This window comes from Nymphaea colorata, chromosome 6 (genome assembly GCF_008831285.2).
Source record: "Nymphaea colorata isolate Beijing-Zhang1983 chromosome 6, ASM883128v2, whole genome shotgun sequence".
NCBI lineage: Eukaryota > Viridiplantae > Streptophyta > Magnoliopsida > Nymphaeales > Nymphaeaceae > Nymphaea > Nymphaea colorata.
The window spans coordinates 13,589,271-13,604,502 of NC_045143.1; the positions used below are offsets into that span (position 1 = coordinate 13,589,271).

Here is a 15,232-nt window from a genome sequence, read left to right on the forward strand (position 1 = left end):
ATAAATGTCTTTCATCTTTCCCCATTCTTTTAATATTTTTCTTTTATTATTTAAGATTTTAATTTTCCATTTGCGACTTCACTAAAATCAAAAATCAAGTAATGACCCAATATTAGATTCATGCTTGATGGTCTATAACCCCAATCCATTTTCAAAAACTTTTTCTTTTTATATATGGTAGTTATCAAAACAAAAATCTTAGATGTATGTTGTGATAAGAATGTTTCTAGATAATTGTTATGGTAAGAATGAATGATTTCCTTTTTCAATCATATAAGGTTAATGCATTCATGCATCCATATTCACTTAACAACACAAATGATCACAAACACATCTAACTAAGTAATAACCGAATTAAAGTAAAACCTCAAACCTACTTAAAGTCTTAAGGAACACTAAAATGATTTTCTAAGTTTTCCAAATGCTATGTACAAAAATTTCTCAATTCTAGTTTTCCCTAAAATATTTCACATTCTCAAGTAATGGTTCAAGAACATTTTTAAAAGTTTGAAACCTCAAACTTTCAATATTTTTCTACACCACATATAGAATGAAAATGATGTTTAAATTAAAATAAAATGCATCAATAATAAACATAGCTCTTGGATTGATTACCCTCGATAAAGGCATCGAGAACGGTCGATCCTCGTACCGATGAACAAGTTCATTTTTTTTTTCATTTTCAAAACAAAACTCATTTTTCTGAAACACTTTAAAAACTAATACCAATAAAAATTTTGAGATGCAAACAATGTGCCAAGAGTTTAACAAACCTATTTCTTTTGAAGTTGGATGTCAATTACCCTCTTAGGTTTTTACAAAATTTGAACATCTGTACCTACCTACAAGTTTAGTTAAAGGGGATGATATAAATATTTGTCTTTAAGATAAATTTGTTTCCCTTAAGTAGATTTATATTTAATAGTGTACTAACCTTGTTTTCTCTCTAGTGTTTTTTATTTGTTTGTAGGTGTCTTCCAATGATCTTTTTTTGAACTCCAATGCTGAGGGGTTGGTGCAACTATTGCGACGGGTTGGTAGAGAGCTAGTTTATGTTTGAAATCCCTAATATGTCAACTCTCAATGATGTTTCAAATCCCTAATATGTCAATCTCAATGATGTAAAAAGAAGGTCATAATAGGGTTAGCCAAAGCAGACCCTTTATCCTCAAAAGGTGAAATTTATCATCAAATGGTGAAACTTTTGGTTTTTTTGTAGAGGATGAAATATACACAACTACTCTAATGACTAAAACAAAAAGATTATTTTCAATGAAGATTATTGTACAGATTCTAAAGAACCGAATAAGAAAACTCGAGCTTTTAGTTTAGGGGCTTCGATTGTTGTTGATTAGAGAATCGCTTTATACCCTTTTTTTAAAATTAAAATTAGTAATTTGAATTCATTTATGTGGATACAAATCTTAAATCCTCCCCTCTAAGTTTAACAAGTTCTGACTTCTAAGTTATCTAATGTAATTTAGTGTCTAATCAATTTATAGCACCACGAGACCGCCGAGGCGGGACTGCTAGACTTTCTGGCAAGGTTCAATAAAAAATTGAAGTTTGTTGATCAGGTTGAGCTACTGCCCGGACAAAATGACACTTAGACACGTTTCCTGCTTGACGAGTTTGGTCTCTCCATCACTCTGAACCTTGACCGGAGTCCATGGCTTCCTTGTACAGCAGGAGGATCGCCACAAGGCTGTCTACCTCCTTCCCTGGTCACTACCGCTGCTCCATTTTCTCCTCCTATTCCTTCTTCTCTTACGGAAGTTCCGTCGACCATCGTCCTCCAGAGGCTGCCACCCAAGCATCCCCCAACAAGTTTTCCCCTCCCCATCAGATTCTGTCAGATTCGTTCATCTCGGAGCGTCTCCCTTCGTTCCGGAATCCAGCAGATTCGTTCATCTCGGGGCGACTATTTTCGTCCGGGCAGATGCCCAACATCTTCAAATGCAGCTATCCGGGAACCAGATACTTTTCAAGCCCTTCCGCCGATTCTGAATCCCAAAAGCCACCAAAAACCGAGTCGCCTACCCGTGAAACCATCGAATCGTTCAAGAGCCAGGAGATCGAAGGCCCTACGGTCGAGCGAGACCTCTCTCCCCTTGCCAACGAGACCAGGGAGGTCTTGGATAAGCTGAGGAGGAGCATCTACAACCTCAGCAATGCTGTTGCTCTGCTGGGTGTCGCCCAGCTCATCTGCGGTGCCTGGGTTTCATGGATCACCAGGGAGGGTGTCATCCCTGAGACGCTGGTTCAGGGAGTCGCTGCCTTCGGTTTCCCCTTCACGATGGCATTCCTGCTGAGGCAGGCGGCGAAGCCCATGGGCTTCTTCAGGAAGGTGGAGGAGATGGGCAGACTTCAGATCCTGACTCTTGCCTTGCAGACGGTCAAGAGCGTCGACCTTCTCATCCGAAGGGTTCAAGTGATCTCTCTGATTTGTGGCGCCAGCCTCTTGACCGGCTTGTTATTCGTAGCTTGGTCGCACTAACTGGAAAAATTTTCCATGAGGTAACTTATCCTTCATTTTAAAAATATTTCGGCGTTAATTCTTGATTCAGCTGACTAACTTTTTTCGGAGATTTCTTCTTTCTTTGGGTATCAATTACGTTTCAGTTGTGTTTTCTTGTGATTTTAACTATAAATGATTTAAATATCTTCCATTTCTATTTTTCTGATTTCACGGAAAACCACTTCTATTTTTGAATTTTGATTCTTGAACTAGAGAAACTGCTCCTATACAAGTAAATCTGGCTTGTAGAAACCTCGTAGGTAAGTAAAAGATATTTTTGTTGTATGAATGGAATTGGGCAACTTATTGACGAGGCTGTCTATTATATACCTAGAGTTGCTCTTTCTTTTGCGGTTGGTAGCACCATGGGCAACGAGCTTGGTGTTGCATTTGTATGGCCTGTCCACAACTTTCTTCAATATGTAATTTCTTGAGTCGCATAAATCCATGTGGACCTAATTCTGCAGGACTGTATCTATGCTGCATCCTTGTGGTAATTTTGGCATTCCAATATGGACCTACAACTTTTATACAGCTGACTGCTTAACCATGTCAATACGGTAGCTTTTGTTAATGATGATGATGGTGGTTCATTCTTTCTATTTCAGATTTTGCCTTCCTTAGTTTGTTTCTTTGTGTACAATGTCACGGATATCACAATATTTTTGAAAATATCACGATATTATTGAGAAAAATATAAAAAAATGTGAAACAATCATGATGTTTTCAAAAAGAACATGATATTGCCCGCGTTTTTCCCCATTTTTTCATATATTTATCGCTTTTTTTTTGTTTTTCCATGTTTCTCCCCATTTTTTCATTTTTTCTCCTTTTTAACATTAATATCATCATGGATTTAAATCTAAACTTAAACTGAATTATTCTTCATCATTTTTATCATCATTAAAACATTCTTTTTATGACTTTTATCTAGTTTTATTTATGTCTTCTTACTAGTTTTTGATTTATTTCATTTTTTATATTTTTGACATTTTTTCGTTTTTTAAAGTTTTCTAATTTTTTTCCCAAGAAACAACAACTTTGTTGAAAAATACCCTCGAAAAAACTTGCTATTAACGATATTCGTAGCAATGTTTATCTACTTATAAGATCAAGCATTTGAAGTTTTTCTACTGTTCAGGAGCTACTTAAGTGGCTTGTTTAGTCTGCATCTCACAAAGTATATCCTAGTATTTCTTCCTGGTGGGCCGTAGGAATGAAATCTCTCACATAGAAGAGATGTGTTGGCTAATATGTTAGCTGTGATTTTCACATGGTCTGTTGCCATATTACGACACCCCAAAGTATCTTGAAATGATCTTGAGTAAGTTTTAATTGATACTTTGTTGTGAATATTTATCTATGCATGTTTATGAACTATGTTACATGGGTGTGGGTAGGGGTACAGGCACTCGTGGAGAGCAATTTCAAAAAGCTTAGGTGTTGACTGTTGATACATCACTGCATATCTATGTTATCGAAGTCACCAGGTGCAGCATAGGCGACAGGCTGCAGTTAGCGTCTAGGTGCAATGAGGCGACCATTTTGACAATTTCAAATATTACATGGTTCATATTATATAATATATATGATTGTCTTATATAACTTAATATATATGTTAGAAGTGTGGAAAACAACTACTATTAATATTATAAATGTATATATTAATATATATATTGAAGAACTTGCTATTCTACAATTCTACATAGTCACTATCAGTCTCAAAATGACGTGCATATCAGTCTAAGAGTCCAATGATTAATTGAAAGTTGAAACATATACACCTAATTGGATGAACTAACAAACAAAAATTTTAAAATCATTTGAAAAGATACTCTCATTGGAAATCACTTCCAAGAATTTTAATATTGGTATTGAATTGTGTTTGAATGATATTGCAAAAGTTTTTAAAGTGAAAAAGTACTTCAAATTTACGCTTGAGAAAGTATATCCACACATATTTAGACTCTAGAGAAGTCACCAATAAGTATCAGATAATAAGAAAGGCTACCCTTTAGACATTCCTGGAGCGGGTCCCCATATACCTGAATGCAACAGTTCAAAACGAATTTGAGAAATGAAGGTTCAATTACCAAAAAGAAATATCTCAACTTAGCTTTTGTAAAATCATTACAAATCAAATTTTCCTTATTTCTTTCAAAAATTGGATACAAGATATTTTCCCAAAACTTGAATATTTCAATTTTTATTGCCAAAGATTCAGATAATCTTAACAATTTTACGACATGCTTTGGAAAGTTCCAAGTAATCTACATAGTAAAAATAATTTCTTCTAATTCCTCTATGTCCTCTTGAAAAGATGATCCTATGTCAAAAATTTGTTCTAAGAGAAAATTATGTTACATCCTTGATCGGGTATTTGAGAATCAGAGAAAAGCTTCAACTTTAGTTGGGAATATATCTAATATTTGTGCTTTAAAGATTTTTGAGTCTTAGTTTGAGTTTACATTTCCAACAGATTTAATTTGAAGGGGGGTTCCATTAACGGTTTTTACAAAAGAACAAAATTTTTTATTAGTACATTAAGACAGTAATGAACCATTAAGTATCCAAGATTACTTGATACAGTTAATGCAACGGTTGCTCCCAAAATTGGAGCAGCTCCTCATTCAAGTAAGGTTGAAGAACATTCATGAGCTTTGGTTGGAGAGTGCTTTCCAGCTTGTCAATGTTCAAAGAGCCAATATTATCACTTTCGTCATGCATTATGCCTGCCATTTCTTCCTTATCAAATCTTTTCAATTGGGGACATATAAGCTTAATAGGTCCTGGTTCATGAGAACAAAAGAAAATAACTTTTTTTATTTCCTTGGACATTGGACCTATCAATATAGTTTTATATGAGAACCCGGTCTAGAATTAGTAGAAATATTATCATTATTTTCTTTGGAGAAATTAAGTCTGTTTTCTTCCGTTTGTAATTCTGCAATAGCCTCATTCATTGAAGGAACCTTTGTTCTATTAAGCGTCTTAACTTCTTCAAACTTGTATCTCAAGCCAATGATAAATTTGGAGAATTCCTCTCCTTGGATTTTCCTTTCTCTCAAAGCTATGTCTCTACCATGAACTCAAGTTGGTCAATTTTACCAATGTATTTCTTTGATAGTTTTGTCTCCTCATAAGAGATCAGCAATTTTGACTACAGTATTGCACATATGTGCAACATTCTTTATAATAGTGTGAGATCTCTTTAAAAGAAAAATCTCAAATCTCATGTGCATGTTTTTGCTTAGAATTCTGCCCATCGTTTTTGTGTCAACACAAGTGAAAAACTAAGTATGATCTTCTGGTGATCAACATTCCAAACATCCCATTTTTTCATACCCAGCTGCAACTTTTTCTTTCTCAGGATTTTTTAGTTCATGTTCTTTGCCATCAATTTTTTTTGTCAACAATAGTTGAGGTTCCTTCTTTGAACTGTCAACAGGTCTGCACAACTCTTTACTTCTAATAAAGTGTTCCATGACTCCAGTCCATTGAACATAGTTGGTTGTGGAAAGCTTAAGAAGAGGAATTGAAAAAACTTTAGCGTCCTCTAGATGGTCAATCAAACAGCACTTATTCAAATTAGCATGTCCACAGAGGCAGCAAAAGAGACTTTAGAGTCGGATGACAATCAGCTCAGCCACAGAAATTTCATCAAACATTTGGTGAGCAGCACATCAAGGAGGCGTCTAATGCAGTCCTTTTAAGATACTTTCAGCTTAACCTGATCACATTGAATCCCTTTCCAGTGACACCAGAAAGAGTTGCACAGAACTTGTGGGAATTTCACCAAACACTTGGTGAATCACTTGAGACTTGAAGCAACACTTCAATATTCAAGATACCACCAGCTTGGGAAACAAAAAACAGGAGGACTGCAGAAATCCAAGCTCTGATACCATGTAAATCAGGCCTCAAACAAGTATAGAAGAGTGTAATGTACTGCCCTAAGAATGTTATAACAGTAACTCTAGTCACCCAGTCCACTAAAGAAGAAGAGAGTACTCAGGCCATAACAATGCGATTCATCTTCCCTATTTATTTTTTATAGGAAACAATAAGGATGACTAAGAGGAGGAGCTAGCTCCAACAGCTAGAAAATTAGCCGTTGGAGCTAGCTGACTCAGCTTGCTGCTTAGTAGCAGCTGAGAAATACAAAAGAAAATAAAAAAAGCAGAATGCAAAAAGAAAAGAGCCTACTATATATATATATGATGTCATATGTGTGTGTGTGTGTGTGTGTGTACATACTAATCACATATCAATCAACACCCGGGAAATAATTGATGACTGTATATGTGTGTGTGTTTGTGTATGCATGCCCACATAAATTTTAACAGGTCTATATGACGTGACTCGCATGCCCTTTCTTCTTCATTTCTATAAATGGGAAAAGGGTAAAGATTTTACTGTAAGATGGGTTTGTCCCTGGTCAAGGCAACCATTTTCTCGTCACCAGTGGCAGAGCCAGAAATTTTTGGGGGCAATGTTTTAGAAATTCTCATTCCTTAAGGAGCACATTATATATAAATAAGTAAATAATTGTAATGCATCTATATAAAAAAAGGAAAAATTTTGGTGGTTGCCCACACTAGCCTATGTGTATCACTGCTACTGATTGTCATAGTTGTCCACACCAGCCTATATGTATCTCCGCTACTGCGTGTCACCATAGACTGCAGCAGCAGTAGTTCAATATAGCTCGTCAAACAATTCTCCAACCACTGTACCTCCACCACCAGGTAGGGATTCATCCTAGCAACATCGACAATAATGTGAAACCACCTTGCCCCTTGCAGATTTAGAAGAATCGGTTTTTGACAAAAGAACTCCATCCCTTGAAGAGGGCCTCTGGAGCATCCTAGTAGCCACCTTCATCTTTCTCAGGATAAGCTTATCCGAAAATAAAATAAATCCATGCAATCAAACTTGTACTGATTGATGAAGAAGAAATCAGCTGATTATAGGCGGCCTCTGGAAAGCCAAAATGAAGTGTATGGAAGTTGTTAATTAATTGAAGAAATTAAGTCTCAAATTGGTTCACGATGTTATTTTGAGATGTTAATTCAATAGGCCAAATACTATGTGCGCTGCTGAATGCATGTGCAAGGACAAGCGTGAGTTGCAAAATCTAGTCTATAAAGTCACAGTATATCCTTAAATTTCCATGAAATTTGGTCAAGATTATTTAGTGATGCCTCTTGTGATATGATATAAAATCTTAAGTAGGAAGGCATCATTTTAGTATCCTTTCAGTCAGTTGTGCACGCATGTGTGTTTCTTTTAGTGTGCATATGGAAATGTAATTTTATAAAAGAGGGAGAAAGTAGAGAGGAAGAAGATAAACTATGCCATTTGAAAATTTCTCTAGCTCTGTTGATGGAGGAAGTTTTCATACCAAATATTTTGCACATTTGAAAAACTTTTCATCAGTTATCTTCTGTGAGAGATGGTTTTCTCTATTTTTTTTAACTTCTCCATTTTTCTATCATTTTTCCATTTTGAAGCATGATGTGGACTATGGAGGTGCTTCTCATCATTTATTGTCAGCATCTTTGGACTATTATTATTCATTGTGGCAATTGCAGCTCATACAATTCTTATGTCCAGTTTAGTTTCATAACTCTGATGGAATATAAGTAAATCCAAACTTCCACGACAATTGAGCTGAAATTCCTGTTTGTGCCGTCGTTCTGAAAGCATCAGTTAAAGCATTGAATTATTTTTTCAAGCTCAGATGCATCCCAATAACTCACAGAAATCCTGGTTATTTACTGTTTTCTCTTTATCCTAATTTTGTTATGTTGGTTGGACTAATTTGCAAATTTATTTTTACTCTTGGTTGCTGTTTGCAGGATCCTGTCAAGGAGGAATAATGGACTGATAAGGAAAATGTAGCCTGTTGGATGTTTTGGAAATCAAATTGGGTCATGTAGTGGCGCTGCAACTTTGAGCTGACCCTTCTGTTATGATGGTGTCAGAGTGCTCTGCACAGCATGTATTTTCAGTTTCCTTAATGTTTTTAGCAACCATGGAACGACGGAGCTCGGGTTATACATAAACGGCCAAGTGCCGTGCCATGCTAAGGCAGTTTTCTGTAAAACCACTGATCAGAAGTTTGATAATACATACTGCTTTTGGGATCCTTTCATGAATTCCCCAGTTGGTTTGGATCAGCTACTGTTTGTTTTCTTTTGCAAAATTAGTTAAAATATTTTGTTGTGCGATGTCCGTTTGCTTCGTAAACTCGTGTTTTAGATCAATGTGAACCGACTTTCTCATTATACCATATTCCCTACACTTGAGGGCTTGGGTCCATCTCTCCAAATTACTGAAAAAGGAGAGGGAGAGAAGGACCCACTTGTTTTCTGCAAGTATGATTCTAAAAAGGCTTCGATGGCCCGTGGTTCATATAGTTAAAAAGGAGACCACTGAAAAAGAGAAGTTTACATGGCATGCACGGCTTTGCACTCGAACTAACTTTGTTAAATTTATGTACCTATTGGACGGCAGCCCTACTTTTGAACATTATTCAGCACCACGGCGCCAGCACCAACTAATGCACAGGGTGCGTCTCCCTCGTCGCATTAAAAAAAATGTTTGGTAAGAGCATTGCTTTCTTATAACATGAACTAGAAGACCATCATCTTCTTGTTTTGATAGCATTTTGCTTGTTATATTTATGAACATCTCCAGTCGTAACATATCAATTGGAACAAGAACAAGTTTTAAGAACATAGTGTTTTTATAGGAATATATTTACAGAATTTTCTTTTACCAAACAATCTCTTGCGGAAGCAATATACAAATTTGGAATGTTCCCCTATTTAGTGGCTCTTCTAAAATTATAGCATGAATGAGGTCAAGTTTCATTTGGATATACTCCGAAGAAAACCTCTATGAATGCTCGACCTGATCATGGAGTAGATTGCTGAGGTGTTGTAAGCATGTGAGCTCATCTTCATGAGTGCCTTTTTTTTCATTTTGCAATAGGCCTGGGCATCGGGCCGGGGCCGGCCCGACCCAATTTGGAAGTGCCATTAAGAAACGGGCCCGATCTAACTGGCCCGCTACCCGGTTCACAGGTCGGGCCGGGTCAGGTACCGGGCCTCGTCTTCCCAGTCCGAGGCCGGGCCCGGGCTGGGTACTGGGCCTCGTCTTCCCAGTCCGTCGCTTGGCCTGGGTGTTTTTAAATTGATAGACAGGTTGGGTTTCAATTTATGTATACATTTACGAGGACTGCAACACAAAATAAAAAAGAAACAATATACTTTCTCAATGCACTACTTCAAAATAAAGATTATTCCATGGCTTGGGATGCACCAATCACTTGAATATGAAAAGCAACTTGCCTCATAGATAGAAGGAGGCAATGAATCAGTAGGTCTACACAAGGAAGATCACCACATACAAGGAACCATTCGTTGTTCATAAATAGTTATGATCTCTCAAACCTCTTGATCATTCAATACATTAAACCGAGTTCATTATGACATGTTCATAAATAAGTAAATAAATCCACCTATTCATGAGAGAGAGAGAGACTCATAGTATTTGTATAGTATTGTTGCTATTGAACAAGGAAGACAAACAAGTAATATTTGAGAGCAGCCAATAAGTAGGTAACAACAAAAACTAAAATTTAAATGGTTCATCAGCAGAGTTTGAAATCAAAGTAAACATCTTCAGAGTTTGAAATCAAAGTAAACATCTTCAGAGTCCATCAACAACCTAGAAAAGTCCATATGAAAATATGCAATTTAACATGAAAAAGGAAATGCTAATAAACATTCCCAGGTGCTTGTCTGCAAGCATATGTGAGTTGAGAGAGAGAGAGAGCAACTTAAAGGTCATGCATAGAATACTAGACACTATAAATTAATAAAAAATTTACCATAATAATCATGCATTGGATTAACTTTTCTTGTCAGAATGGTGCTCTGCATCATGAGAACTATAACACATATTAATTTAAGCAGACTACTATGTTAATATGTAAAATAAATTAGATTGAACTTTGAACAACTTACATTTTACACAAGTTTCTTGTATCACGAATCCAACTCTGTGTGCATATTAATGATTTTACATGTTCAAGAGTAGTTGACCATCGATAATCAGTAAGAATTCTTTCTGATATACTAAATGCAGATTTTGAAGTAACTATAGATACATAAATGACTAATACATCTTGAACTATTTTTGCTACAATTTTATATTTGTTTTCATTTGATGCTACAAGAGATATAGAACTGAAGTAAGCTTTAAACCCATATCTAGTGATACTTTTATATTCTTCCGTTGCAATCATGGTACTAGTGGATGCATTGCCCCTTTGCATATTACTTATGTCACTATCATCATACATATTTTTGTACTCAACATATAATTCATGAAAGATGCTCTTTATATCTTCATATTTGACTATTGCATCACTTTTGTCCATATCATCAAGCAAATACTTCAAGTATAACAATTTGAACCTAGGATCCAAAACAAATGCAATTGCAAAGAGAATATTATATCTCTTGAAGTATTTGTCAAATTTTTCTTGCATTTTGTATATCAATGCCCATATATGTTCATTTGATGTTCCACGATCTATACGCAATTGATGGTAAATTGATAAAATTTTCTTAAATATAAGATTAGATGTTACCTGCTTAGAGGTAGATAATAGATTTGTTGCATTATAGAATACCTTTAAAAACTGACATACATTAGATGCATGAAACCACTAATCCTAAGAAGGCAAACATGCATAATTAGGATCACACACTGCCAAATGTTGAAAGACATCTTTGAATAACAATTCATCTCTCATCATTATAAGTGTAGAATTCCATTGAGTAGGAACATCATAGTTTAAACTTTTTTTTTCATCCAAACCCATTGCCTTTACACATTGCTTGAAAGCATGTAGTCATTTTGGTGATCCCCTTACATATTTGACACTGTCACGAATTTTTGAAATTGTATTATCCATATCATTCATTTCATCCTTAACCATTAAATTTAAAATATGTGCACCACAACAAATATGAAAGTATTCATCTCTCAATGGAAATGAAATATTGTTTTTTCTTTCTATAGTTCTTCTTAGTAAACTTATTCCATTATCATTTGCTGAACAATTATCAACAGTAACAGAAAATAACTTCAATTGAATTTCCCACTTAGTAGTAATGCACTCTGATAAAACGTCACATATACAACTTGCATTAAGTGGTGGAGGCACATGTACAAAATTAAGTATATGAGAGTGCAATTGTCAATCTGTATCAATATATTGGGTTGTCAAGCATAAGTATCCTAATGTCTATTGTAAGAACCACATATCAAATGTCAATGAAACCTGCTGCACGTGATTATTTAAAAGTCATTGATATCTCATTTTTTCAGTCTTGAACATTAATTGAACCTCTTTTGTGAGTGTTTTTCTAGAAAATAGAACAAACCTTGAATTGCAAGCCTTTAGAAGATCATTATGATATTCATATTATGCAAAACTGAAAGGAAGTCCATGTATTATTGCACACTTAGCCATACATTTTTTTATAGTCTCCATATCAAATTTATGTAGACATAAAGAAGTGTTACCAGATTCACTAACTCCAATTGCCAAAGTTCGTTATTTTCCATCAAATATTTTTTTTGGGCACAAGTATCTCTATGTCGTTTTAAGTGGCTCATACAATTACAACTATGTCCACTAAATCGTTCACTATAATGATTGCATTTTGCATACTCTTTTCCCTTAAATTGTACTAATGTGAAGTCCTTCCATACTTCTGAAGTTCTTTTCCTCTTGGATTCAACTTCCTTTTCAGTAGATGAAAACAATTCATTCTCCTCCATATCTGCCATCAGACGATATTCTTCATTCCTAGAGTGGGAAAACATAACTTAATGTTTGAATGGAATCCAAACAACCTAAGCACATGAAATGATTCAACTCTTAAAAATGAAATGATTTAATTTTAAGCAACATAGAAGTAATCTAATATGTAGGGAAGTTATGCTGTATTAGAGTCAAACAATGCATTTTTAACAGTGAAAATGAAAATTCACCTTCAAAGACCAAAAAGCTCGCACGGCAAGTCTCACAAAAATCTTCTAATACGATGTGCACACAAGGAACAACAAGTGTCGACAAGATTGCACAACACAAAAATAAAGCTTCTGAGCACTTGATCCACATGGACTTATGGGCATTGTTGTCATCATCATCATCAGACTAAAGACAATAATAAATAATCAACACTAAGTCTTCCACATTATGAATCATCTTTCTTAAATCCTTCATTTGTAAATCTATATAGTTGTTTAATTTCAAACAGAAGAAAATATCATAGACCATCAAGCATGAAACACTACAAGAGCTAGAATAATTCAGAACATTTGACATAGACACTACAATATAAGTTAAATAAGATGCCAAACACATTTCTGTCAGACTAGTTACAATAAAATCATTTATCATAATATATATATATATATATATGTCAATAGAAGAAAAAGTCACCAGGAACTCACAAATCGTTCATGGCAAGCATGAGAATGATGAAAAAAGAACCGATGGCAAAGGACAATTGCAGTTCCAATTGTGGTTTGAGGCCTATAAATATTAGCAATGCATTGATAGAAATTAAAACAGACAAAAACCATATTTTTAATGAGTTAACTCTACTGGTAGGACAGACAAGACTATGCAACTATAGCAGAATGAACATAATGAAGTGTCATCCAAAATATTGTGATTGAAAGTGAGAAGTGAGAAGTGCATAGCCGAACTTGGAAGTGATTAGAAATCAGTTTCCTAAGGCACGTGATGATGTCCCAAGCTTCTTTATTTTAAAAATCACCAAATGACCACAAGCAAGTATCTAGAAACGTGATTTTTCTGCAAACGAACACAAGTAGATCCTTCATACACAAACTGGCTATCTTCTGTAAGTATAGTAACCCTAAACTGGTAAGACCGCAAACCCACCCACCTCCATTTTCCATCAATATCTGAGACAACATTATAGCATGCAGAAAGACCTCAGAGTTCGAAACATGGAGTATCACTACACACTTTCATGATTTAAGTAACAATGACCTTTCATTCAGATGTCTCCACATTAAAATTCAAAAAGCATGTGTGTCTTGTTGGCAAAAGCCTTGAACACTGCCTAGGCAAAATCTGGCCCTAGGAGGACGAGGCACATGTAAGGGGTCACATAAAAACCAATAAAACATGGTCCTATTAAGATGCACAACAAAACCGAAGCATTTCAAGAAAATCTATAGCTATCAACTTATAGGAACAAGGTAATCAAAAGCCATGATGACATAATATAGATATCTTAGACATTTCATGACATGACGTAAAATTAAGATAAACGATTCCCTCATGGAGCCATGCTTTAGAGAATTTACAGAAAAACAAAAGGGGACTTCTGCAATTCAAATTGCAGTAGCCCCTTTAGAAAAGAAAAGGAAAACCTCAAACTAGGTAAAACTTTTTAACCAAGCAGAGAGAATTAGTTAATGCAGTGTCCTAAGACGTCCCAAATCAGCTTAGCCATCAAGGCCTCTCGAATTAGGACAAATACTTATAAGTTTTTAACTATTATAAAAGGGAACAAAGAAACAACGACAAATCATGCACTTTTCCACATATAAAAGATGAAACAGAACAAGATTATAAAAATCCACCAAAAAACTTAACAAATTAAAATCTCGAATACTCACAATTCTAGCCGCAGTCCAACGATTTTGAAGGAAAGAACAATATGAATATTTCAAATATGTTTCCCTATTTGAATCGATGCCATCTTTCCTTGAAGGAGAACACCGTTCAAGATCTTCCCTAGAAACATAAGCACGTCAACATAGGCATCATAAGCACGTCATACACGAGCTCATCCTTGCAGTAAAACTCATGAGTTTGGAACTCAACCAGCAGTTTCTCTATCATCTGAAACTAAATACACCAAAAAGAAAGAGGGCACACACCAAAAAATATTGAGCTGGGATCAAAGAGCAAAGAAACTAACTATTTGGGTGGTGGACTGGAGGTTGACGGCGGCTGTGGCAGACCGGCGACGGTGCGGCGATCGTGGTGGTGGCTCAACTCTTTCTCTTTTCAAAGACCAAACAAAAACCCTAACTAATGCGTCGAAATGTTTTTTGTTCGAAATAGTTCGGTTTGACTTAACAGGCCAAATGGGCCTCAACGGGCCGATTTGTTAACCCAGACCTGGCCTGTTATGATGTCAGGCCGGGCCGGGCACAACGGGTTAAAGCCCGACTCAAAAATTTAAGGCCCGTACCCGGGCCTGCACCAGGCCAGGTACCCGGTGGTGGCCGAGCTTGACGCCCAGGCCTATTTTGCAATCATTTTTGTTCGTTTTTGCAAATGTGATTACCCAAAGGTTCGTAAGCTTTCTTTTTATATTATTGCAAATACCTTATCATGCTTGGGATGACTTCAATTGAAGGATGGTCCAAAAGGAATATAGTATCCTTGGTCAAAAGGTGCTTTGGTTGGAGGTCCTTCCATACTATGAGAGAAGGAAAAATGTACTGAAGCATTTTTTTTTTTGAAAAATCTATTGAAGCATTTCTTTCTATTGATGCATTTAGTGGTGTTAGGCAAACATATTCCATTGGTTCTGTGAATATTCCAACAATACAATGTTGGCAATGTTTTGATGAAGT

The 15,232-nt window shown here is 35.7% G+C and overlaps 1 protein-coding gene across 1 annotated transcript; it reads left to right on the top strand.

Annotated features, from left to right (window-relative positions):
• The first annotated feature begins 1,573 nt into the window (after positions 1 to 1,573).
• Positions 1,574 to 8,669, top strand: LOC116256882 (uncharacterized). Its single transcript, XM_031633419.2, has 2 exons — positions 1,574 to 2,517; positions 8,380 to 8,669. The coding sequence occupies exon 1, from the start codon at positions 1,670 to 1,672 to the stop codon at positions 2,495 to 2,497; it is 828 nt and encodes a 275-aa protein (XP_031489279.1). The 5' UTR covers positions 1,574 to 1,669; the 3' UTR covers positions 2,498 to 2,517; positions 8,380 to 8,669.
• Positions 8,670 to 15,232: the final 6,563 nt, after the last annotated feature.